The 25,995-nt window shown below is 35.4% G+C and overlaps 3 protein-coding genes across 3 annotated transcripts; 2 read left to right on the top strand and 1 right to left on the bottom strand.

Moving 5' to 3' along the window:
• On the top strand, window positions 1-1,419 carry LOC133033462 (uncharacterized). Its single transcript, XM_061108189.1, has 4 exons — window positions 1-576; window positions 772-823; window positions 953-1,122; window positions 1,216-1,419. Exons 1-4 carry the CDS (start codon window positions 1-3, stop codon window positions 1,417-1,419), a joined length of 1,002 nt encoding a protein of 333 aa, XP_060964172.1.
• A 1,115-nt stretch (window positions 1,420-2,534) lies between these two features.
• Window positions 2,535-3,101, top strand: LOC133033464 (uncharacterized). Its single transcript, XM_061108196.1, has one exon. The coding sequence runs from the start codon at window positions 2,535-2,537 to the stop codon at window positions 3,099-3,101; it is 567 nt and encodes a 188-aa protein (XP_060964179.1).
• A 15,787-nt stretch (window positions 3,102-18,888) lies between these two features.
• On the bottom strand, window positions 18,889-23,029 carry LOC115705523 (rho GTPase-activating protein 5). Its single transcript, XM_030632867.2, has 5 exons — window positions 21,819-23,029; window positions 20,519-20,639; window positions 20,302-20,421; window positions 19,842-20,072; window positions 18,889-19,696 (listed from the first exon to the last, which is right to left on the bottom strand). The coding sequence occupies exons 1-5, from the start codon at window positions 22,289-22,291 to the stop codon at window positions 19,148-19,150; spliced, it is 1,494 nt and encodes a 497-aa protein (XP_030488727.2). The 5' UTR covers window positions 22,292-23,029; the 3' UTR covers window positions 18,889-19,147.
• Window positions 23,030-25,995: the final 2,966 nt, after the last annotated feature.

Here is a 25,995-nt window from a genome sequence, read left to right on the forward strand (position 1 = left end):
ATGGTGGGTGAGAAAAAGCTGCTAGATGATCCTCTTGAACTAAGTTTAACTGAAGATGAATTGACGGAGCAAGAGGGACAAGAGGTCATGGGTTATGTGAAGTGGCTTGATTCCTATGGGCCCTTGAACAGAAGATATTTTGAGGAATTGGGAGCAGTTCCAAAAGAGCTAAAGACATCTACTGAAAAGCCTCCAGAACTTGAATTAAAGGTGCTTCCTAGTCACTTGAGGTATGAATTTTTGGGTCAAGATAAAAAGCTGCAAGTTATTGTTTCAGCTTCTCTCTCTGATGTGGAAACTGATAGACTTCTGAGGGTACTCCGAGCTCATAATAAGGCCATCGCTTGGACACTAGGTGATGTCAAAGGAATCAGTCCTTCAACAGTGATGCATCGAATTCTCATGGAAGACAATGCCAAACCGACAATTGACGCTCAACGAAGACTCAATCCACCCATGAAAGAAGTTGTTAGAAAAGAAGTAGTTAAGTGGTTGGATGCTGGAGTTGCTTATCCTATTTCAGATAGTAAGTGGGTTAGCCCGGTGCAAGTGGTCCCAAAGAAAGGTGGAATGACGGTGATCAAGAATGAAAAGAATGAGTTGATTCCTACAAGAACAGTCACTGGTTGGAGGATCTGCATCGATTACAGGAAACTCAACAAAGCAACACGAAAAGATCACTTCCCTTTGCCCTTCATTGATCAAATGCTAGACAGATTGGCGGGGCAAGAATATTACTGCTTTCTTGATGGATATTCTGGATACCACCAGATAGCTATAGCACCTGAAGATCAGGAGAAGACTACTTTCACATGTCCCTACGGTACCTTTGCTTTCAGAAGAATGTCCTTCGACTTGTGCAACGCCCCTGCTACTTTTCAAAGGTGTATGATGGCTATCTTTTCAGACTTGATTGAATCTTGTATTGAAATCTTTATGGATGATTTCTCAGTTTTTGGTTCTTCCTTCGATCATTGTTTGGAAAATTTGGAAAAAGTGCTAACAAGGTGCGAGAAGTCTAACTTGGTGTTAAACTGGGAGAAGTGCCACTTTATGGTAACAGAAGGAATTGTTCTTGGGCACAAAATTTCAAAGGCAGGAATTGAGGTGGATAAGGCTAAAGTTTCAACAATAGAAAATTTGCCACCTCCAGTTTCTGTAAAAGGAGTGAGGAGTTTCCTAGGACATGCTGGCTTCTACCGCATATTTATCAAGGACTTCTCCAAAATCTCAAAACCTTTATCTAGTTTACTTGTCAATGGTGTATCATTTGAGTTTGGAGAAGATTGTTTAAAAGCTTTCAAGATTTTAAAGGAGAGATTGATTACAGCACCGATAGTAACTTCACCAAATTGGGAATTGCCGTTTGAGTTTATGTGCGACGCAAGAGACTATGCCATTGGAGCGGTCTTGGGATAAGAGTTGACAGAGTATTCCACACAATCTACTATGCTAGTAGAACTCTGAATGATGCTCAATTAAATTACGCCACTACAGAGAAAGAAATGCTAGCAATAGTGTTTGCTTGTGACAAATTCCGACCCTACCTAATTGGGAATAAGGTAATTGTCTACACAGATCATTCAGCAATCAAATACCTTATGACCAAGAAGGATGCAAAACCAAGACTGATTCGGTGGGTACTTCTACTTCAAGAGTTTGACTTAGAGATAAAAGATAAAAAGGGCACCGAAAACCTGGTAGCAGACCACTTGTCAAGATTAGAGCTGCAAGAGAGTCAGAATACAAAGGAGGTACAGATAAATGAGCAATTTCCTGATGAACAACTTTTTAGTGTGAGGGAAAACCTGATGGTACCGTGGTACGCTGATTATGTTAATTTCTTGGCTGCAAAAATAACTCCTCCCGAGCTTTCGCGTCAACAATTGAAGAAATTCTTTTCTGAGGTGAAACATTATTATTGGGAAGAGCCAATCCTCTACAAGCACTGCGCTGATCAGATAATTAGGAGATGTGTGCCTGAAGAGGAGATGTATTCTATCCTAAATCATTGTCATGCTTTACCATGTGGAGGACATTTTAGTGGAAATAGAACAGCTGCAAAGGTGTTGCAAAGTGGATTCTTTTGGCCAACGCTATTCAAGGATGCTACTACCTTTGTAAAGGCATGTGATCGTTGTCAACGAACAGGTAATATCTCAAGAAGAAACGAGATGCCTTTAAAAGGAATTTTAGAAGTTGAATTGTTTGATGTGTGGGGAATAGACTTCATGGGTCCTTTTCCTTCATCCTTTAGCAATCAGTACATTCTTTTGGCTGTCGATTATGTGTCTAAATGGGTCGAAGCTGCAGCTACACCTCAGAATGATGGTAAGACAGTTCTCCGCTTTCTACAAAAGAACATCTTTACTCGGTTTGGTACTCCTCGAGCAATAGTAAGCGATGAAGGGAGTCACTTCTGTAACAAGCAGTTTGAAGCACTTCTTTCAAGATATGGTGTCCGACATCGAACTGCTTTACCATACCATCCCCAAAGTAATGGCCAAGCTGAAACTTCTAATCGGGAGATTAAGATGATTCTAGAGAAAGCAGTGCAAAGATCAAGGAAAGATTGGTCAAGGAAATTAGATGATGCATTGTGGGCATACAGAACTGCTTTCAAAACACCGATTGGCATGTCCCCATATCGGTTGGTGTTTGGAAAGGCTTGTCATCTACCGGTGGAGTTAGAGCATAAAGCTTTTTGGGCCATGAAGACTCTTAACATGGAACTAAAAGCTGCATGGGAGAAAAGACTATTACAGCTGAATGAGCTAGAGGAGTTTCGAAACGAAGCCTATGAAAACGCAAAAATATACAAGGAGAGAACTAAGAAGTGGCACGATCAAGGTCTAGTACGGAAGGAGTTTCAACCAGGGAAGCAAGTGTTACTCTTTAATTCATGGCTGAAACTGTTTCCTGGAAAGTTGAAGTCAAGGTGGTCAGGACCATTCACGGTGGTCAAGGTGTTTCCTTATGGAGCGGTGGAGTTGAAAGGTGAAAGTCCAGCAACTTTCAAAGTTAATGGACAACGTTTAAAGCTCTATTTGGGAGGTCAATTTGACCAAGCCAAGTCCGCCATGATCCTGGCGCCACTTTGAAGTACAAGGCTCAGCGTCCAGCTGTATGACGATAAAGACAGCGCTCTTGGGAGGCAACCCAAGTGTTTTCTTTAATTTTTTTTTCAGACTTTTGATTATGTTTTAGTATGCTTTTAATTGAATCGTGAAAAGCGTGAAAAAAAAATAATATATTTTTCGACCTGGAGCCCAGTGGTCGCAACTAGCCTTTGGCCAAGTCGCGACCCCAGTCGCGACTTCCTGATTTTCCAGAGAGGCATAAAAATCAATCGTAAGCTAGTCGTGACTTGCTCACGAAATTTCTATAAATTCAAATTTTTCCCCCTCATTCAACCCTACACCAAAAATTTCAAAATTCAAATCCTCTCAGCCGAACCCTACCCCTTTTCATCTCAAAATTTCAATTTTTCATCTCCAATCTTCAATCTTTTCATCTTTTCTTAAATTTCTTAAACCCAATCCATTCAAAAATCCAATTTCACCCAACAATCTACACATATCATCAAAACCCATACCAAAAATAACCCATAATAGCCCAGATCCGAAAATCACCATTGTCTTCAACTTCAACCTCAAGCTTTCAAGAACATTCAACAATGGAGGTGGAGTAAAGCTTTTTTGGGTTCGTAAGTATCACTTTCTTCAATCTTTAAAGAATTTGATTAACTTTTTCTAGATTTTGAATGATATAAATGTGTGATGTGCAAAAATATTGTTGATATTGGGTTTGTCATTATTGTATTGTGGTATTGAGTGTTTGGGAATATTGTTTGAGTGAATTTTTTATTTTTGGGATAGAGAAAAATTAAGGGGAAGTGCTGCCCAATTTTTAGAAAAAAAAAAGTTTCAAAAAATATAAAAAAAAAAATATTCGAAAAAAAAAGGAAAAGAAAAAAATGGCACCCAAGAGGACTAGGAATGTAGAGGAGGGTTCGTCTTCAAACCCACCACCAACGGGTTTTGATAGGACCCGCTTTGGAAACATTGAGGCCCAAAATCGCTTCGTGAGGCTAAAGAATAGGGCTTATATTGATGATCGGGGTATTGAATTCCCGGAAAATCCCTTGAGGCTCCAACCTCGATTTGAAACAATCAGAGCTCAAATAGAAAGAATGAAGTGGGGGAGCTTTGTAGATGCTCGGGGTCGGGCTAATGTTACTATAGCTTGTGAATTCCTTGCGAATTAGCCCGACCGCCGGAATGGGGAAGTGAAGGTGCGTGGAAAGAAAGTTCCCGCTACTGCTGATGCATTTAAGGTGAAGTTCTCTGTCCAAGATTACACTAGGGAAGAACAACGCCTCCGAATTATTGAGGAGGAAGAGCAGTTTGATATGGTGGATGTGGCGGAGACAGTGGGGTTTCCTGGGTTAAGGTTCCATGACAATGATGGCATCGAGGGGTCGCCAAATATTCTATACCGGTGTGAGCTGAACCCGGTGGCAAAAACATGGCTGTACTTTGTGAGTGCTCGGTTAGTGCCCAACAAGCATTTTTCCGATGTCCAAATGGATCGCCTGAAATATGTGTACGCCATAATGAAGGGGTACAACATTAACATTGGACAAGTCATAAGGCAAAGCATTGAGCAGATCGTGCAAGGAGCCACGGGAGGTGGTTTCGGTTTGGCAGGAGTTATCACAGAACTCTGCGGGGCATATGAAGTTCCCCAGTTAGAGTATGACAACACGGTGTTGCCACTTCGCAAGATGGACATCGCCTTTGTCAACAGGCTGAAAGAGCCACATCCCTATGGCCAACCACCACCTGATGCACCGCAAGGGCGTAGGCGGCAACGCGAGCCTAGTGTTGAAGAAGAAGAGGAGCAACCCCTACAATTGCCTGGGCCTATCGATCCTACAACACAATACACTCATGTACAGCTGAGTTATATAATTCAGCAGAACAACCACATGCAACAATACATGGTGCAAAGGAGTATCTATGATGAGGGACAAGTTCAGCAACTCAACTCTCTTATCAACAGAATGAACATTGGGATTGATGACCCGAACTATTTGGCACAACCTCCTCGGTTCTATCCCTATGACCAACCGCCACCACCCAACCCTTTCTGAGAGGGTCTCAGGTAAGTTTCTTCTCTCTGCATATTACTGTATACATTGGGGACAATGTCATATTTAGTTTGGGGGGAGAGACTTAAAAATTTTAAATTCTGCACTTTAGTTTCTGCATTTTAATTTTCTGTTTTAGTTTTTTGTTTTAGTTAAGGAATGGCAATAAGCTTGATGATAGTTGTATACTGCTGATTAGTGCGATGTGTTCTGAAATTGTAAAATAACTTTGTGCTTGATTCTGTTAACTCTTTGGATTAGTTTGGATGCTTAGAAACCTATGTTTAATTATAATTACTCAATCTGTGAAAATTGTTATAACTGTTTTACTATGGTTTGTGGTAAGATTAACAGGATAGCTTAGAACTTACATGTTTATTCTTTTGAGGCGAAATCCTTGATAGTGTTCAATTGGAATATGACTTAGGCATTTGTTGGATAGTTTGAGCCTTTCAAGCCTACCATAATAATGTGTATCCCTAGTGAACCTTTTGAGCCTAAACCTGTTTTGTTTTTCACCCGTTGAATTGAAAATTTTGCAACCACACTATTAATTTTTTCTTCACAATGTTATCCATGATATCATAAGCTACATAATTAGTTTGGGGGAGAGGAAACACTTAGTGAGAGGGAGAAAAACCTGTAAGATGGAGAAGAGGAAAAATTGTACCTCAATGTCACTGATGAAAGAAAAAAAAGAGAACAATAAAAAGTGAAAAAAAAAATATGTTTGAAAAAAAAAAGAGACTCAGTGATGTTGGGAAAATAATAGAGATATCTTCTATCAATCTTGGTAAATGTGGGGAACATTATGGGATTTCTAAAGAAAAAAAAACAACAAAGTGAAAAGCTTGTGGGTTCTATTTGTGTGCTTATGATATGTTGAGCCAAAAAGATTGTCTTTTGCCTATCCCTGAATATCTGAGCCATTATACTTAAGCCTTTAAAAGACCTAATGATTCCAAAGAATACTGTCAACATTAGTGGAGAAAGGTAAGCATGCAAGCTTATGAGTTATCGGATTGTGGAATTAAAGGAAAGAGTAAAACTTTTATAACAATGTTTCACATTTGAGTAAATTGTTGCAGTTGTACATAGTGTTATTAATGGAGCATCCGAGTTAATTGTTAGAGTTAGTAGGATCAAAATTCTAGTTTATGCAAGTAGAAAACAGAGCATGAGTCAGCAGCATAGTAATTATCTGATAGCGTAGTTAGTTTTTTTTTATCTCACTCGGGGGCGAGTAAGAATCTAGTTTGGGGGATTTTGTTAGGTTATAATTAGCCTATGTTTCGGGTCCTTAAAGTTAGCATTATCTTGTCTATTGATGTCTTTTAGAGCAGTTTTACGCTTGATTTTCATTATTTCAGGTTCCCGGAGTGTTAAAGTTCAAATTCAGTCAAATGGCGAAAAACTGGGATAAAATGGAAAAAAATTGGAAAATTCGGCTCCAGAAGCTACAGTAGTCGCGACTTCATGAGAGCCAGGTCGCGACCCTTTTTCCTGGTCGCGACCCTGGTCGCGACTTCGAGGTTTGGCAGAACCTTCGATTTTTGAGGTTTGCCTGTAGTCGCGACCAGCTTAAGGGCTAGTCGCGACTTGGTACGGACGTCGTGGTTTTGACCTAATTTTGATTTTTCTCTCAATTGGAGGCACACCACTCATCCCTATATAAGGAATACGACACTGAAGGTCAGAATTAAGCAAAAACAGACCTAATAGTGGAGGCAAGTGGAGAGGAAGCTATCTTGAAGACCCGGAGCGATACCACCTTCTAGTTTCTTTCTTTTACCCTTTTAATTCTTCTTTATGTTTGTTTTTATTTCTGAATTAATCATGGATGTTTTTAGAGTTATTATGAACTAAATTTCCCAATAAGGGAGGATGATGATTGTTGTTTAAGTTTATGCCTAGTTAATAAATAATTGCCATTCCTTCATCTTATGTGTGAATACTATCTTTATTTGTGTTTAATTCCATGTGCAAGCTTGATCACCTTTTACATGTTTAATGATCTCAATTCGAAATCTGAAAAGTGAGAATTGAGAATGCTAAAATTTGGATAGTCTAGGTTTTGATGTAAAACGAAAGTATTTACATAGCCTCAGTGACTAATAGATTATTGCTTAATGCTGATTTTGTGTTGATTTAATTAAGAAGTTAATTAGAGAACATATTATTTAGAACCTAAAAGATCTGAAAAGAGTTAGGTTAATTTATAATCTGTCATTCACATTGAGATAAGGATAGCAATTAGGTATTAACATTGGTAGCTTAACAACAGGATTCACCTCCCTAATCTCTCATCTTGATTAATCTTCGTTTATTTTCTCTTTAATTTATGAGTTATTTACTTTCAAATTGCAAACTTATTATTTTACCGAATAGAATCATAAGTATAGTTCAGTAGTACTTAATCCAATTCCCTGTGGTTCGACCTCACTTGCGTGAGATACTACTTGATTGCGTACACTTGCGTAATAAACATAAAATTCGTATCACAACCTTCTCAACGTTCTCCTCTTTTAAAGTTTGTACCAAGTTCAAAGCTCCTATGTGGACAAATGAAGATATAATGGAAAATCATGAGCTAACTACTTGTTTACAAAGTAAGGAAGCAGGGGTGATAGAACTTGGTAATTTTTATGAAAACAAGGAAGAACTGAGACAAGTAGTGGGTAGGTTTGCATTTAATAACAATTTTGAGTGGATGGTGAAGAAGTCATCCCCTGATGTGTTGTACGTTACATGCAAGGCTCCAGATTGTAAATGGAGATTGAGGGGGAGGAAGAAGATGCATTCTGACAACTTCGAGGTCACTGTATTTCATAATGAACACACATGTAACTTGAATGCGAGATATTCAGATCACCGTCAAGCAGCACCATGGGTAGTTGGCCACCTTATTAAGGGGAAGTACACCCAAGATGGAACTAAGTACAAGGCTAAAGACATACAGAGGGACATGTTTGACAACTATGGTATCCAGATGAGTTATGTGAAGGCGTGGAGGTGCAGGGAGATGGGACTTACGTATGCTAGGGGTACGCCTGAGTTTTCATACATGAAGCTTCCTGGATACTTGTACATGCTGGAACAGAAGAATCCAGGTACCATTACTGACTTGTATATAGAGGATGAGCGGTTCAAGTACTGTTTTATATCACTCGGTGCATGTAGAAGGGGCTTTTCTTTTTGTCGTCCTGTTTTGAGTATCGATGGCACCTTCTTGAAGACAAAGTACGGCGGTATAATGTTAGTTGATGTGCCATACGATGCGAACAACCAATTATTGCCGGTTGCTTATGGTATCGTTGACAGTGAGAATAACGACTCTTGAACGTATTTCTTACAGAAGTTAAGGGTAGCAATTGGCGTGGTTGAGAACTTAGTGTTTGTGTCAAATAGGCATCAAAGCATTGATCATTCTGTTGAACTCGTTTTTCCCGAAGGAGTCCACTGTGCATGCTATCACCACATTATTATGAACGTGAACGCCAAGTTCAAGACTGATGCTTTTCACAACCAAATATATAATGTTGCTTACGCATGGTCGAAGACTGAATGTGATAGAGAGTTCGAGAAGCTTAGAAAGATGAATCCGGCCATTGCTGCATATGTGGAGAGTATAGGGTTTGAGAAGTGGGCTCACCCTTATTGTTTGGGCGATAGATACAACATCATGACGAGCAACGCTGCTGAAAGCTTCAATAGCGTTACAGAAGAGTTCAGGAAATATCCAATAACTACTTTGGTTGAATTTATCAGGTTCACACTACAATCGTGGTTCGCTGATCGCCTCGAAAATGCTGACAAATGTACCACCCCTTTGGCCACGCTCTTTGAAAAAAACTTGGCAAAAATTCATGAAAATGTAAGGTACAGGCGCGTCCAACGAAATGGAGCCAATTTGTATAACGTTGGTAGGGGACCTAACGGTGAAAGAGGTGGTGATGTGAACCTAGTTGTAAGAACATGCACCTGCGGCGTGTTCACGTTATTGAAACTCCCTTGCCTTCATGCATGTGCCGCGACATTGAAAATGAACACAAGTGTGTACACGCTTTGCTCACCTTATTATTCAAAAGAAACGTGGAAGAAGATTTACGATGATACCATCAATCTTGCTGGTGACGAGGATGATTGGGTTCTCCCAGAACACATCAAGAATATGAAAGTTGGGGTACCTGTGGAAAAGAAGCCTGTAGGTGATCCAAGAAAAAGCAACGCTGGAAGAAGACGGGAGAACCGTTTCCCGTCTGGTGATAAAAAAGGTTCTGTACCTCGAACCGCAGCCTTCGCCGTTGGGCAGCTTCGTGCCACAACAGAGCAACATGCAAAGCCCGCATTTGAGGCGTAGTATACTTATTCGTTGTAATAACATGTTTTCTATTTCAGGTTCGAAACTGCTTTAAAATAATGTCGAGGTTGAATATTTTTTGAATATTTTAATTATTTTAGGTTTAATAGTTATTTTTGTATGGGAATATATGTGTATATATCGATATTTGAAACCACGAATAATTATCAAAATTTGAACGAATATAAGAAAATTAGATAGATATTACTTCTCAGCCGACAAAATTTGAAGCCACAAACAGAAAGTCTATATATACATAACTGTAATTTTAATTACACAAAATATAAAATGTCACCATAATTACACATATAATCAGCCGACATTCTGGTAAAATAAATCAACACACTACCGTTCATGAAACAACTTGATCCGGCCTTGCGTGACATCAGTTAATCCACGTTGCATCATGAGATGCTCCACATACTCAATGCAATAAACGCCACAATTACCACTAAATGCAATATAAAATATAAAGTTAGTAGAATGCAAAGTATATTTTAATACTAAAGTACTTTTTTATCGCTATGTACCTAGTTGTTGCCTTCGGAACTAAGTCGTGAGTGGCACGACTCGCATGCATATTCAGAAGCACGGTGATCTCCTTATTAGTTAGCGCCAGGATCTGGTTATTAAGTGGAAAATCCCTGGTTGCATGGATTAGCGAGGGCAACAGTTCTTCCCAAGTCTTCAAGATGGATACCATGGCGGTCCAATAACAAATGCTAGAATCACAGCCGTACACATTAATTTTCCACAGCTCTATGTCAACTTCAACTGTGACCCAGTACCGCTGGTCGGGAAGATGCAAAATGAAGTAAATGAACTCATTACCCATCCATCTCGGAAAGAACTGGTTCTGTAATTATGGAGAAAATCTAAACAATAACAAACTTATAATCATAGTTCAACAATTAAAATCTTACTAAAACAAGACCTTGTGAACCCCTCTGCAGTACTCCAGGATATAACCCTCCCACACAAAGTTTCTCCTCGGACCCCTGTGATTCGTCCATGCACTGCTGATCATGCTGGTGACAAATGTAGAGAGAATGATACTATTCTGAGGAAATGTCAGTGGATAGTCGGCGCGTCGCCTCCTCAGCATATGCATTGCTGCATCTATATGTTGCATATAAAGGTTAGAGAAATCAGTTAGACAACAAAATATATTAATTGTACATTAGTTGTAAAGTAAATTTATAAAATACTTTACTTACGTCATTTGTAAGTCATTCCTGTGGTATCAGCAGCTTCCAAAAGAATGATGGACCGTAATCACCACTTTTCAAATCCCGAAGTCGGTGGTAAGGAATGAGTCCAGAACACCACTTTCGAAAAGTATCCAACAATTGCTCATCCGGTGGCGCCAGGGGATCAAATGTCGAAGAAGGCCTCTATTTCTTCTTCATCTCTGTGTAGTCACAGAACCATACATGGGGATTTCTCTTCCTCTTCCGACTCTTAACCCCTGCAGGTTGTGCCTCTATCGCCAAAATTTCACCTTGGGACTCGCTATCATGAATATCGATAAAACCTGCACCGATGGGAGTATCTGGAGCTCCTTCATAAGGATCATACCCGTCAGGAAAGACCTCCTCCTCTTGTAGTGGGGGTGATGCAGCTGGTAGTGGGGGTGATGCAGTTGGTAGTGGGGTTGATGGATCTGCTGCGGCCTCTGGTGCTGAAGCTGTCGTTGGCGGACGATTCAACATGGCCAATATGTTTCTGAGCTGCTCCATAATTACGTTCTGACCACCCTTCAGCTCTATATGGCTGGTCTCATATGCCTTCTTCAGCTCGGCATGAGAAGCGTACATACCCTGAGTGTCAGCCTCGATCCTATCCAACCTCCCCACTAAATCACTGTACTCGGCACCACGAACGCCTGATGAAGATGGTGCACTGGGCTGAGGGTCTGAACCAGTGGCCTGAAAAAATATATAGCAAAAAAATACGGTAAGCATACGATAATTCCACAATGTAACAAATATCACAGAACAAAAACAATAAAAAAATCAAGTTATACAATCATAAAAAAAAAGTTCCAAAAATTGGTACCTGTGTGTCTGGTACCTGAGTGTCTGGTGCCTGGCTGTCTGGTACCTGAGTATCTGCCTCAGCCTCTGTGTCATCCACACCATCATCAACCAGGTTTTCCACACCATCGTAAGAGATGGTCCTCACAAATGCCTCCTCTTCTGTCCGTGGAAGTAGCCCCCACACCACTTCAAGATTCTGTTTATGGTCCAAAAAATATCAGAGTAAAACCATTTAGCATTTATCACAAGCATTTATGTTAAATAATTACTCTGAACATAAGTGAAACTCATACCCGTATAGAAAATATCGAACTAACTTCTTTCTTCCTAATATCACCCTTGCTCGTCCAGCTAAGCGTTCTGGGAAACTGGATCCCATGATTCGTGCCATACCTCTTCCCAACCTCCAAAATGGCCTCATACGCCCAATATTGTACTGCAGGTGCGAAGCCATAAGCTGTGTATTTGCACTCATGCTGAACATCCAAACTCAGCTTCTTCTCGTAGTTGGCCTTCTGTTTCAACATGTCTTTTTGAAGCGAGTGCATGAGTCTGGCGAATGAGTGCTTCCCCCAAGGAATCCGGAAGAAGAACTCGAGGTCTTCGACATATCTAAGTATGTGAGGCGTAATCAGCGCATTAGCCTCGCGGCCCAGAAGCACTGACTCCACAAACAAGCACAAGCCAAGCTTGTACAAGTCTTCCGGGTTCTGACAGTTTGTGAACCTATCTTGGAGTGCTTCTGTCTTAACACTATCAGACCGGTTGAAATATTTGTTGATCAATCGGTCTGACCCTGAGCGAACAACCTGCGAAGCCTTCTCCTCTTCTGTTGGCCCCGAAGAGAAGTCCAGGCCTGTAATGAGTGCAAACTCAAGCACTCCGAATCTGACCTCCTTCCGACCAATGTAAAACCGCATCCTCAACACCTCCTGAGCATCAACCTTCATTTTGTGGAGCATCAGCTGTTGAAATAACACCGAGGAGAATGTCAGGGGTACGACATTCCAAAAGTTGCCAAAACGGCTTTCCTTCGCCGTGTTATTCAAGTTGTACTCCTCAAACCGAGACTTGATTTTTGCAAAAGTTCCGGTGCCTCTGTAAGTCATGCAACCAGTAAAATGCTCGGGTGTTGGAATTATGAGTCTAGGAGCCATCTGAAAAAAAAAAATAACAAATCAATATTACTGCCAAAAAATTAAAAAATGGTCGACAAAATATCGACATGATGTCGATATTATGTTGACATCATCAAACAACCAATATAAATTAAAACATGTCGACAACATATCGACATCCTGTCGATATTCAATCGACAATTTCAATAGGACAACAATTTCACAACATGTCGACATAATATCGACATCCTATCGATATGCACTTTTATAATACAACTTAAAAGCAATATCCTAATCTTGTCGACAACACATCGACATACTTTCGACAAGCTATCGACAATTAAGGGCAAAAAATAAGCTAAACCCTCAATCGACATCCTATCGACATACACACGATATTCTATCGACATACAATAACAGCAATACAATGCAAACAGACACAAATTCTATCGACATCCTAACGACATACAATAATTGCAATACAATGTAAACAAACACCAATTCTATTGACATCCTATCGATATTCTATCGACATGTCATCGATAACCCTGTAACAATCACAGATACTATTGAAACACCAACATCTACAACCTAAAGAGCACAAAATATATAAAAAATCCACTAATCTCAACAACATGCAATAATTGGCATCCAAAACTATGAAAAATATATTTTTTTTTTCAAAAAAAAACCTTACCTTTGAATGAAATTGGTGGTGGTGGCGACGGGTCCTGCTCGTGGTGGTGGCGATGGCCTCTGTTCGGTGTCGACGAGCACGGGTAGTGGTGGTGGCGATGGTTCGTGGTGGATTCGACGAGCAGGGGTCGAATTTGCTACCGACCGAGAGAGAGAGCGAAAGAGAAAAAAACGGAGAGAGAGGTCATTGTCGTCGTGGTCATGGTTGTTGGGTTTGGCGTGGTCATGGTGGTGGTCGGGTTGGGTTGGGTTGTTGGTTGTTTTGTTTCGTGGGCAGGGACGAAGAGGAGAGGGAAAAACAGAGAGAGAAACGGAAAGACAGAGAGAGAGGGGGAAAGAGAGAGTGGGAAAGAGAGAGTGGGAAAATTAAATGTAAGGGGTATTTTGCGTAGAATTTAAAAATAGTGGAATTGTTTTGTACAAATTAGTAAGGGGTATAAAATTTGATATGTGTTGTATTATTAAGGCCAAAAAGTGAAATTTCCCTTTTAAAATACCTTCGTGTCCAAAAAAAACTATGTGCGTATTTTCTTTATGGATTTTTTTTTTTTTCATTACGAGTGATTTTTTCTTTCTTTCATCCATTTCTTAAATTTTCAAGGGAAAAAAAATAGAAAAATACAAAAAAGGAAAAAAAAATTACAAAAATACTTTGGGCCGGCCCATTAAACATTTATACAGTCCACATACAAATATTTACAAAAATACCACATGCACTAAGCCTTCAGCTGTACAGAGCGAACCATGAAGATGAAAATACGCGATCGTTTCAAAACCGCAAAACAACTAAAATGAAACCAAAACGAGGAAAATATAACTATTAATTCTGGCGAAATCAACTGGAAAAGAAGACCTGCAATGATCTAAACAGAAAATGACGAAAAAAAATCAGAAAAACTGTGAAGAAACTGAAATTACATATTTATTTTCTTTTTTATTCGATCAAAATAACTCCCCCTAATATCGAAATTTATATTCATGAAATGTAGATCTGTAACAAACAGATCTGGAGCTCCCACCAAACCCAAAACAAATGTATGATGTAAAATTTTTTAAAAAAACCTCATGAATAATACATCTACGTTATATACTGTTGCATTTTCATTGATTACTGGTTTCCAATATAAATATATTTTTTTAAAAACACAATAAGAAGAGTAAATTCGAATTAAGGTACAACCAGTTACGTATAAGTCTGTTTATTTTTTATTTTTTGGTTGCCTTATAGTTGCATTATCGTTTTATGATAGTTTATATATTATGCATGAATTTAATTTGACGGGGATTAAGAAATAGTAGTTATACATAGTAAGTTTTGTGCAAATAGTTGCATATTAATTTTATAATGAAATAACATATGCAAGTAGCAAAACTATAATTAAACTACTAAACAACTGTATACAAACTAAAATACAGGAAAAACTTGAATATTTTAAAAAAAATCTCATGAATAATGCATCTACGTTATATACAGTTGCATTTTGATTGATTACTGGTTTCCAATATAAATATATTTTTTTAGAAACACAATAAGAAGAGTAAATTCGAATTAAGGTACAACCAGTTACGTATAAGTCTGTTTATTTTTTTTTTTGTTGCCTTATAGTTGCATTATCGTTTTGTGATAGTTTATATATTATGCTGGAATTTAATTTGACGGGGACTAAGAAATAGTAGTTATACAAATTAAATTTTGTGCAAATAGTTGCATATTAATTTTACAATGAAATAACATATGCAAGTAGCAAAACTATAATAAAACTACTAAACAACTGTATACAAACTATAATAAAGCTAAGGAGTGAGAAAGATGTAGGAATTAATGCCTACACCACAGCAAGAGATAAACCAGTCAAAAAAAATAATGGTCAAATCAGACCTTTACCCAGTCAAAGAATCTTTTGACTCCTTGATATTAGAACCCCACAAAACGACAGCCTCCCCTTTAAACGGTTATTAAAACTTGGTATTATATTATATTTTATCAATTTTTTTCAATTATCTTACCGTGAGACCTTTGTTCTTCTCTGAAGAACACAGCAAAGACACAAACAAAAAAAACCAACCCAGAAATTAATATTCTCAGCCCAGAAAATTTACCCTAGCCGAGCCTTTTCTCAACCCAGAAAATACACCTTAACTCGAGCCTCCTCCGGCGCTAGCACTAACAGCGGGTCTTCCTTCTTCTCCGGCAATGTCTTCAGCGGCGTTTTCTTCTTTGGCCCATCGTCTTCTTCTCCGTTGGAGGTGATCTCCGCAACGTATCTCTCAGGCGATGCCACAGAAAATCCGGCTATGGAGGATCCCGACCCACATGCTGCGACGGCGGCGATGGTAGTGGATTTCACCGAAAATGGGTCTCACGGTAAAGCAATCGGAGTCTTCTGGGTTACTTCCGCCATGAATAATTTCCAAACATACCAATAAGATTGTGTGTGGAAGTCGTAGAAGTATAATAAAATAAACTTAAAGTGTATAAAAGTTGCTTTTACCGTGTTGTAGTATATATGTAATAAAGTTAACTTTTGTATTTTTAGTGTAAAAATTTCAATTTTCAAATACACATAATCAAGAAATTGATCCACATGGACTTGAAGCCTTTTGGGCTTGATCTCTTTGTGGCAGATTCAGCTTCTTGGGCTATCGCTGTCTACTTAAGTATGTCAAGTCCCTATATACACGGAGCATCATAATTCAATTATTTTGAGTTATGTATTATAAATTTTTCAGTAAAATACATAGAATTCTTTAAAGTTATATAAAATATTGTGCGTTTTTTTTTTTTTGGGAGGTTTTCAATAATATACGCAAATTGTAAGAAAATTACATAATTCTTGTCACCTAATTTAATCAATCTCATACCGTACCGTAATTAATATCACATCTTTTCTTGTCATTTTCTTAAGACCATGCTTATCACATTTTTTTCCTTTCTCTTTCTTTATTGCATTTGCATGGCAACATTTTGTTTGTTTGTTTATTTTTCTTTTCTTTATTATTTATTATTTTTGTCTACATCTATGTGTAACTTTTTCTCTTATAATTTTAATTGAAGAATTTTAGCTTTATCATTAACTGTTTTGACTCAAGATTGGTACCTACTTAACCTACTCTTTAAAGTGATTATTTTAATAAGGGTAAATACCATTTTGGACTCTCTGTTTTACAAAAGTTACCAATTGGACCCTGTGTTTTGTTAAATGACAAAATGGACCCTGTATTTTCTAAAATAGTACAAATAGGACCCTGAATTGATTTTTTGTCAAAATAAAGTTTAATTATAATCCGATCTAAAAGTGCTATGACAAAACTGTTTACATTTTTTGTATCTGTTCGTATTAAGCATTGTCTTCAAGTTGGTTGTATTAAAAAAAAAGTTGTCAAAAATTAAGCTCAGGGTCTTATTTTAACTATTTTAGAAAATACAGGGTCCATTTTGTCATTTAACAAAACACAGGGTCCAATCTGTAACTTTTGCAAAACACAGGGTCCAAAATGGTATTTACCCTTTTAATAATTGTAATAAGTGGTAAATATATATATATATATAAAGGGTCCAAAATGGTATTTACCCTTTTAATAATTGTAATAAGTGGTAAATATATATATATATATATATATATATATTTATATATTCACTCTTACAATATAAAATACTTAGACTTAAAGGTATTTTTTAAAAATCTTTTACATAATTTAAATTAGTTTTTTAAGAAAACAATTAACCCAATTTTAAACTCAAACAAAATTCAATATTTTATAAAAATCTTTTATTTATTTTATATTTAAAAGTTACTATATGTAGTTAAAAAGTAAGATGGTAAGATACTAATTAGTTACTTTAATAAATGTTACTTTACAATAATATTATCTTATATACATTTTATTACCTAAAGAAACTAAATAGTATCTTAAATATCTTAAAATTAATTACATTATTAAAACTTTGTTTTAAGTAAATTTTTGTCTTATTTAAAATAAGTTTATGTTGCTTTTTATATTTGTATTGTAGCAACATTTTCATTACCTTTCAAACATATTTAATAATTTAATGAGATACAATAAAATATAAGTGTTTACCACATAACTTATGAGTACAACTATAAAAATAATAATTTTCATAGTATAACTAATTGTACAATGTTTAAAATGCTATTTGGTTACTTTGTTATTTTTTAAAACATATATTAAAACAACTCTATTAAATAAACTTGTTCTATATATATCATTTAGTAACTCATGAAGTTGGTTACTTATTTAACATATATCTAGATTATTTTGTCTTAAACAACTTTGCAAGTTAATTGTAAGTATATTTAAGAAATTAATAATTATAATTACATATAAAAGTTACTATAGAGCAATAATCATGTATATATAGATACTATTTGGTACCTTTTTAGAAATTACTTTAGAAACCTATTGAAATTGCTCTATAACAGGAGCATAAGAAGAATATAATTTGTTAATTTTTAGTAACTCATAAAATTGGTTAGTTTATTAAGTTTCAGTCAAATTTAAACTTTGACCATTTTTTTAGTTTTTTTTTTATTAAAATATATGGTTAATTATTTGAAAAAAAATGCAAAAAATATATACTTCCTACTTATCAAAATAACAAAAAATAATTCACAATAATATAATTTTTGAACCTAAATAATTAAAAAAAAGTTTTTTAATCTTTAAAAAGAACAGAAAGTTTTTTGATAATATTGTAAAATTGAAAAAAATAAAAATAGCTGTCAAAATTCAAATAATTGAATCCGTACCTTTAGTATTCAAGAAAAACGAAGCAAAATAATAAAAGAAAATGAAAAAGAAAAGGAAATTGTTTGTCAGAGGACCAGCGGTATTTCACAAATTGGCGGTATTACTATTAAAATCGGCAGTAATTTGAATAATAAAATTCCTGGGCAGAATTTTATAATTAAAATGAAATTTGTGTCATCTGATGTAAATTTCTCTTTTTTTTTTTTTTACTAACGTTATAAACTAAATAAATCAATAGATTAAACATAGCATATAAATATTTTTAAATCCCTCACGCTAATAAGTATTGCGAGATAAGTTATCTAATTTAACAAAAGAAAATTCTGTGAAATTGAATTACAGAATTAAGAGTTAGGGTAGGATTATTATCCTGCTCAATTGTCAAATGAGTACAACTAAAGGAATTTTAGTTACAGTTTTATTTTAGGGCCTTTTTCATTTTAACACTTCAAAATAATTTTTTTTTTTACATTTTTACGAAATTTTACATAGAAATTCCTATTGCAACTAGCGCTGCAACCTAAATTGCAACAAAAAATCGTATAGAAACTCCTATTGCAACTAGCGCTGCTGCAACCACTTTAGAAACTCAAACCGTAAATTTAAAAAAAAAAAAGTTAAAAAAATAATATATGGAATAATTCTCCTTTATTTTATTAGGTCAGTTAAAAGAATAATAATGTGATTTTATGAGTATAGTTTTAGTTGTAAGTTATGTATATATATACTTATATGCCCATAGAATCATCACCATAGCTGCAAAGTTATTCATACAATCATCAAAGTTGTACCTTAGTCTCAACACACACACACAAATACCCTCGTTCTATGTATATCCATTTTTACTAAGAGCTCTACCTTAGTTAGTGCTTTTCAAACAGGTTTAACACCATTAACCAGACTGAAGTTCAAACCAAACACACCTAGAACTATAACAAATCTCAACCAAAAGAAAAAGAAAAAGACTGTTAATGAATGAACAACGATGGAATTTTTAGATGGGGTTTCTTCTCTAGGCCCAAGCTTCTCTGTGCCGTTCCCTAGTGTTAGTATTTACAATCTCAAGTGTTGCAGTCTTCTTTGCAGACTTATTCAACTGAAACACAGGGTGCCTGCAAAGCTTCCTCACTCCTTTCCTCAAACTTAGCCAATCTCCACTCTCATATCCTTCTTTACATTCACTTTCCCTCATTCTACACACTTCAGGTGGTGTTCTGTTACTGTCTGATTGTGGCCTAGAATTGTTTTCTTCATCACTTTTTGGCATAGAACACCAAAGTTTCTCATCAATGTTGGATTCTAGGATGTTCGAATCAGTGGAAGTTCTTGGTGGAGTACCGTGCTCAGCTTGCTTGACTGCACTAGTATCCGAGCTCTGCTCAGTGGCTTCACTCTTGTTTGTATCTGTAGAAGAGAGGTCTGGAAACTTTGAACATGAAGAGACAAACTGAGCCTTGGTAGGTGATGCCTCCTCCCTCTCTCGCAGGGTCTTTAAAATCAGTGTCTTGAGGAAGTTCATGACTTGCACAGCATGAATTAAAGCTGTCAGTGGATCTGCCATCTGCAACAGCAACTACTTGCTAAGTCCATATCTAATGTGCTTACATTTAAAAGGTTTCTTTCATATTTTAACTGATTTTTGTAGATTGTCAAGAGTCACTAAATTTACACTTTGCAGGCACAATATAATGTGTATGTTAACAAACCTGAGTCATGTTAGGTGCAAAAATCATGGCAATGTTTCGTGCATTCATTTTGTTGTGCTTTTCATGTTGAACAACATCTGTCATCAAATTGATGGCCCAATCGAGCAACGAAGCTTCAGTTGTAGGGAGTTGGTTTACAAGCTTAGTACAGTCATCTTCTGTGTTGCAGTGTACAACCTGTTCTGGTGTGAGTGAATCAAGTACTCCTGTTGGGAGTTCCCTAAACCATGCCTGCAAAAACAGTAAAAACACTCGATTGTTATTAGGAAAAAGAAAATAAGAAAAAAGTTAAATGATACGAAGTCTGATAATCCAGATGATTGTGAGATACCACTTTTCTGGTCATTCCTTAAGATAAATGAATACCTTTTTTGCAATAAAGGCAAAGAGAGCTTTTGTATAACAGAAACTTGAATTTTGAAAAAGAAGAGAAGTAATTTACTAGATGTATTACTTGTACCTTAATCAAACCTGCTAAGCAATGAACTTCAATTCCATGTGGCACTATGCCTTTGTTCAATTTGTCCCGGACTAGCTCTTCCTGGCTATTCTCCCCAGCTATCCGAAAAATCCCTTCTGCCTTCAACCACACCAGGAACAAATAACATCTACATCTTTTATTTTATTAATAAGAAACATTTGATGCAGCTATTAGTTTAGATTGTAATTTAACTTACTTGAAGTCCTCCACCGCCATATAATCTCTTCTGCATCATTAGAAGAATTGTTGGGACACTGTTTCCTCTACCATCGTAGGTACATTGCATTGACTTGGGGGACACCCCAAATACGCTTACACTGATGATAAATACAGAAACTTTAGAAAAATAAACACACTCATACATATAATTCTAGCTAAATCCATGCCTACAATCTCAGTCACCTCAACATAATACACTTCTTATGAAAAGAACATAATAGAGTTACTATAATAGTGAAGATTGGTTCCTTAAACATCACATCTCACAACACAATATCTATTCAAAACTACATCACATCTTAAAGGATTATCTTTATCAATATTTATCAAATCTTACATAAACAAAACCCCGCCAAAACTTAGATGATATATCATAATAAGTTTCATTAATTAAAAAACCTGCCATTTTCTTTCTTTATAGTCATCTTGTAATTCTTCTACTCTGTTTTTTTATCCTTCCTATTTTCACTAATCATTTGGTTTTTATGCCGAAACAATTCAATATCAAATTCACATTTCCACCCAGCCCCATGCAGAAAACAATAAACGATTAGTATGGACTGACTGATGAGTTATGCCAAAAAAAAAAAATACATACCGATGCAATATATATAAATAAAAATACTACATAGCTGTTCAAAGTTTGAAGAGTATTTGGCCATTTGAAGGTGATAAAAGAGGGTTTTTTCAATAGAGCTAATTTTATCTGCTACCATATAATTATTGTCAAGGCTAAATTTTTACAAAAGTTTTTGACTTAATTATTTATCATCTTAAATTGGATTCTCTAATTCTAATGACTTTAACAATCCATAACAACAGAGAATTTTGCTTGGCCAGGGGAGTAAATACAATCAATACACTCATTTATAAAAGTTGATAAGACTTTATGACTTAGTAAAGTAGGTAAAAAGCCTGCATATTGAACTAGAAGAAAACCTTGATAAAGAAACCCATTTTGCCAAGTTCAGAAGAAAAGCCTACAAAGACCTGCAATCGTACTATTCATGACCAACATTAATTAATTTTGTTCAGATGATACTCATAAATTCCAAAAAAAAAAATAATTTTTGAAGAAGTTGAGTCCTTTAGCCAGTCTTTCATTAATTAAGAAAAAAAAAACTACACATTTAGGCCAGTAATCCAAATTCCAATCACCCAAATCTTCAAATTCATTGACACCAAACTAATTTCCGAAACTGTAGTAAAAAGGCCAGTAATCCAAACATCAAAGCCAATTTCATGCTCGACCGAATTGTAAAAAGAAAGAGGCTCACCTGGCGCTAGGGACCTTTCTTGGAACTTCTGGCTCGAGTTCAGTGGGCAAACCCAGAAACCCATTGAACCTATCGAAGGTCACGTGCGATACATGCCTCACCTCAGTCGGCCAGCTGATGTCCAAGGACGAATGAACGTCTTCTCTCTCGACACTGCACGTGACTATGGACTTTCTCAGAGCCGCTGCCAGAATATTAAGTATGGCAAATTGGTTCTGCTGATAATGTCGACCTTGATTATTAGCTTTGGAACCTTGTTTTATGAATGGGGTCGATATTCGATTACATGGAGACTCCTCCTCATTACTACCTTGTTTCTTAAAGTCTTCTTCTTCACCATCATTGTCCTCCTCCTCCTCTTCGTCTTCGTCTTCCTCGTCGTTATTACAATTGAAGAAAGGACTCGGTGGGGTTGTGTTGAACTCGGCCAGCCCCACCAGACCACAAGATTTGGATCGGAAAAGCCGGGTCATTTGGTTTCTGAATCAAGAACCCAGAAAAGAAAAAAAAAAACAGAGAGAGTACACTATACAAAGATGCGATTTAGCTTTACATATATATGAAAAGGGTGTATATGACAAAGAAGAATGATGAATGTTTAGAGGTAAAGAAACGAGAACTGGATTTGGTAAGATGGCATCAATGGTGGAAAAGTCTGGTTTGGTTGAGAGAGAAAATGAATGATATGATTACAGGGTTGAGAGGAAGAGGGTGTGATGATGCAGACATTTTGCTCTACTTTTTGTTTGTATTCCTCGTTTGTGTTCTTACTTTTTTGGTGTCAACAACATTATTCATTGTTGAGCTTGTGAGAGGGAAAAAAACTAGCAGAAAAGGAAAAAGACTAATTGACAAACACAAAATTGGGACATAACCTCATGAGAGTGAGTGAATACTGTGAAAGTTTTGGAAACTTGTTTTGAATATTATTGTATTGTATTTGTATATAAGAGTATTACATTTTACATGTTTCTGCTTTTTTCATGTATTATATATATATATATAATTATTTATTTGTATATTTTTCAATGCATTGAATGAAGAAGAAGAAGGATGAGACATGGATCAATTAACAACAAGTTGTGAATATGGGCCCTTTTTCCTAAGGTGAAAGAGCTGTCTACCTATTAATGTACTTTGTAGTGAGTTCTTTTCCTTTTTAGCATTGAAAGAAGAAGGAAAAAAATCCAAAAAGAAAAGAAAGAAGAAGAGGAAGGAAAAATAATGGAATTTTTTTTTGTATTGTTATAAGCTTTGCCTTATCAATAACATGATATTGAGTTCATACAGTCCATACAATTTGATGGGGACACAACAGCTTTTTATAAAAAATAGAAAGGTTATTTTATTGTAGTGATGTAGTTTTGTCATGGGTAAAATAAAATAGTAAAAGATTTGGAGTGTATGCTATTATGGGATTTGTACGAAAATTATTGTTTAATATGCATCTTCCTGGGCTGGAAAATAATTTTGTTTAATTTACATATAATATATATATATATATTTAGGGTATTGCAACATAACTCATTTGCGATATTTCTATCTGTAAGAAGACCTTTTTGTTATTAAAGGAAGTAGAGGATGTGTCATAACTCTTCAAAGGCTATTTACTATGCGTGTAAACCAAGTACCTTATGCTTATGATTTAAGCTTTAGGCTTAAGATAAATACATGGCTTAAGAAGAATAATTATACAAGACTTTGACAATTTGTTAAAAAAGAAAAACATGTCAATTTCTTTTTATATATATATGTTTAGAGATGAATTTACTTTATAGTTTTTTCCTAGATATAAATATATATATTTCCTTAACTTTACATGCTAAATATATGTTTTTGTTGATTTTATATATTGTATTTTTAAAATAGGAAATATATATAAAATAGATATTTTAGAAATCTAAAACAACATTTTTTAAATAAAAAAATATAGATATAATACATATGAGCCTCATAAATATGTACCAAATCAAGTGAACAATTGATCCCCACATTACATCTCATCATCGATCTTACACAAATAAAAATGGTTATCCAACTCTTCCCTTTCAATATCATTTTGTTTCTTAGCTTATTTATCCTCATCATCATCATCATCATCATCCATGATATATATTATATATATATAGAGAGAGAGAGAGAGAGAGAAATTTTCACGTTATGTATTTAGCTATAGTGAGATTCTGTAGACTTTTAGAGTTAATTATGATATATATATATATATGTGGGAGAGGAGAGTACAATGAAACAAGCTTTTACATATGAGGTTTTTTATTTATTTAGTGGGAGAGAATTCGTGTGACTCTGTGTTTTGTCTAGCTGTTTTGAATTTCCCATGTCAATCCCTACAAGGCATTCACATGGGCACGTGGTATGGTTCCTTTCTTGTTCCAGTTAAACCAACTAATTATTCTTTTGTTTAGGTATTTCTTTTTGGCTTAAATTAAAATATAATAGGTTAAGGTAGACAGAATAAGCCAAGTATATCACAATGTTTTCAGTACAGTTTAATATTGTATTTCTCAACTTCTGTGCTTTCTTTCTAAAGTTTAATCAAATGTATATGTTCTGTGTATCTGTGCAATTGATAAAAACTTGTCTTGTAGCCTTTATATATACTTATACTACTACATAACTTTTGGCACTCTTCTATTATAATATAAACTAATAATAAATCCACTCAAACCTTGCTTTGATTATATATTATAGTTTTTTTTTTCTTTCAATAAAAATGTTTAGCTTATTTAAATTGTTATAAAAAAATTTAATTAGACTGTATGTGTAGTGTTGAGAATTAGCTCACTAAATAGATACCACGTTAGCTATGTTTATTATGGGACATGGATTTAGCTAGTTAGTTACTTTCTCAGACAAACTATAACACCTAAGCCTATAAATAGTCATCGACACTCAATTTTTTTTTCAAAGAATTCAACACCTAGACAAATCTCTTTCAAGCCTAGACACGTATAAGTCCAATTATGTTCAAGAATTTTAGAGTGAATAATGTTTGTAAATAGGATCTTTGTGTTTGATTAAGGTTTCCTCAATGTGAGATTTTAGTGATATCTACCATAATTGAGTTGTTGATGTAATGTATTGATTTAATTAATAAAGATGAATCATTTTGTCATTGAAAATCGAACTGAGTTTTCTACTTTTTTATTTATTTTTAAGTTTTACAATTATTACTGTTTGATTTGTTAGTTCTGATTCATTATTATTCATCATAATATAACTTTGTTTTAACAGAAGCAATTTCACTTCAAATGGTATCAGAGCTACAAGCTCCAAGAAGAGGTTTCAAGATCTCCATTCAAACTTTCAAGAACTTATAAGATTGAGATGTCTACAACTAGATTTGAGATAGACAAGTTCAATGATTCTAATGATTTCAATTTATGGAGGATTAAGATGAAGGCAATCCTAATTCATCAAGGAATCTCAAAAGCTCTTAATATAGAAGCAATGAACCTCATGAAGACAAGAAGAAAAATATTGAGATTGAAACAAAGGTATACAGTGCCATAACTTTGGAGATGAAGTGTTCAGGGGGGTTTCAGATAAGGGTTGTAAACACAATTATATATGGCAAGGACACCTTAACCATAACAGAAGTGAAGGTTGCACGTTTAAAAACTTATATGAAAAACACTTCATTACTTCAGAGCTAATCATATTGATTCGTGAACTAAAATAAATTAATTAACGCCTCAACCATGCACGTTTAAAAATCCTCGTCTAGTTTAATAATCTTATTTCTTTTCATTTTAATCATCTTTTAAATTTATTTCCAAAAAAAAAATTTAAACAAATATATAAATATGTATTTTACGAATAATTTCTTCAAAACTATTTGCGTGCATGTGCATTTTGTTTTTTAATTTTATGAAAAATGGATTATTCATAAAATTGTTTAGTAAAAATAATAATGTATTTAAATAAAATAGTGCAATTAATAAGGGTGTTCTCTCTGTCTCAATAAAATAAACTGGGAGAATGATTATGGTGAGGCGGAGTGAAAAGAATGGAGTGTCCATGGAAATGTTAGTGTAGTCACGTGAATATATCATATATGTATATTATAATATTAATTAAGCATGCATATATATCATGCAAATACAGGTATATCTCATTATTGCAATTCACCGGCTGATGTTGATCCTACCAGCGGTCC

Source organism: Cannabis sativa, chromosome 1 (genome assembly GCF_029168945.1).
Source record: "Cannabis sativa cultivar Pink pepper isolate KNU-18-1 chromosome 1, ASM2916894v1, whole genome shotgun sequence".
NCBI classification, from domain to species: domain Eukaryota; kingdom Viridiplantae; phylum Streptophyta; class Magnoliopsida; order Rosales; family Cannabaceae; genus Cannabis; species Cannabis sativa.

Bases quoted from the DNA above. Each gene is read 5' to 3' on its own strand.
- LOC133033462 (XM_061108189.1), top strand. From the start codon at position 1: ATGGTGGGTGAGAAAAAGCTGCTAGATGATCCTCTTGAACTAAGTTTA. The intron at 824-952 runs GTACCTTTGCTT...ATGATTTCTCAG, and splicing joins TACTTTCACATGTCCCTACG to TTTTTGGTTCTTCCTTCGAT. The intron at 1,123-1,215 runs GTTTCAACAATA...ATATTTATCAAG, and splicing joins TTGAGGTGGATAAGGCTAAA to GACTTCTCCAAAATCTCAAA.
- LOC115705523 (XM_030632867.2), bottom strand. From the start codon at position 22,291: ATGACCCGGCTTTTCCGATCCAAATCTTGTGGTCTGGTGGGGCTGGCC. The intron at 20,640-21,818 runs GTGAGCCTCTTT...ATTTATCATCAG, and splicing joins AGAAAGGTCCCTAGCGCCAG to TGTAAGCGTATTTGGGGTGT. The intron at 19,697-19,841 runs GTTTGTTAACAT...TTGCTGTTGCAG, and splicing joins TTGCACCTAACATGACTCAG to ATGGCAGATCCACTGACAGC.
- LOC133033464 (XM_061108196.1), top strand. From the start codon at position 2,535: ATGATTCTAGAGAAAGCAGTGCAAAGATCAAGGAAAGATTGGTCAAGG.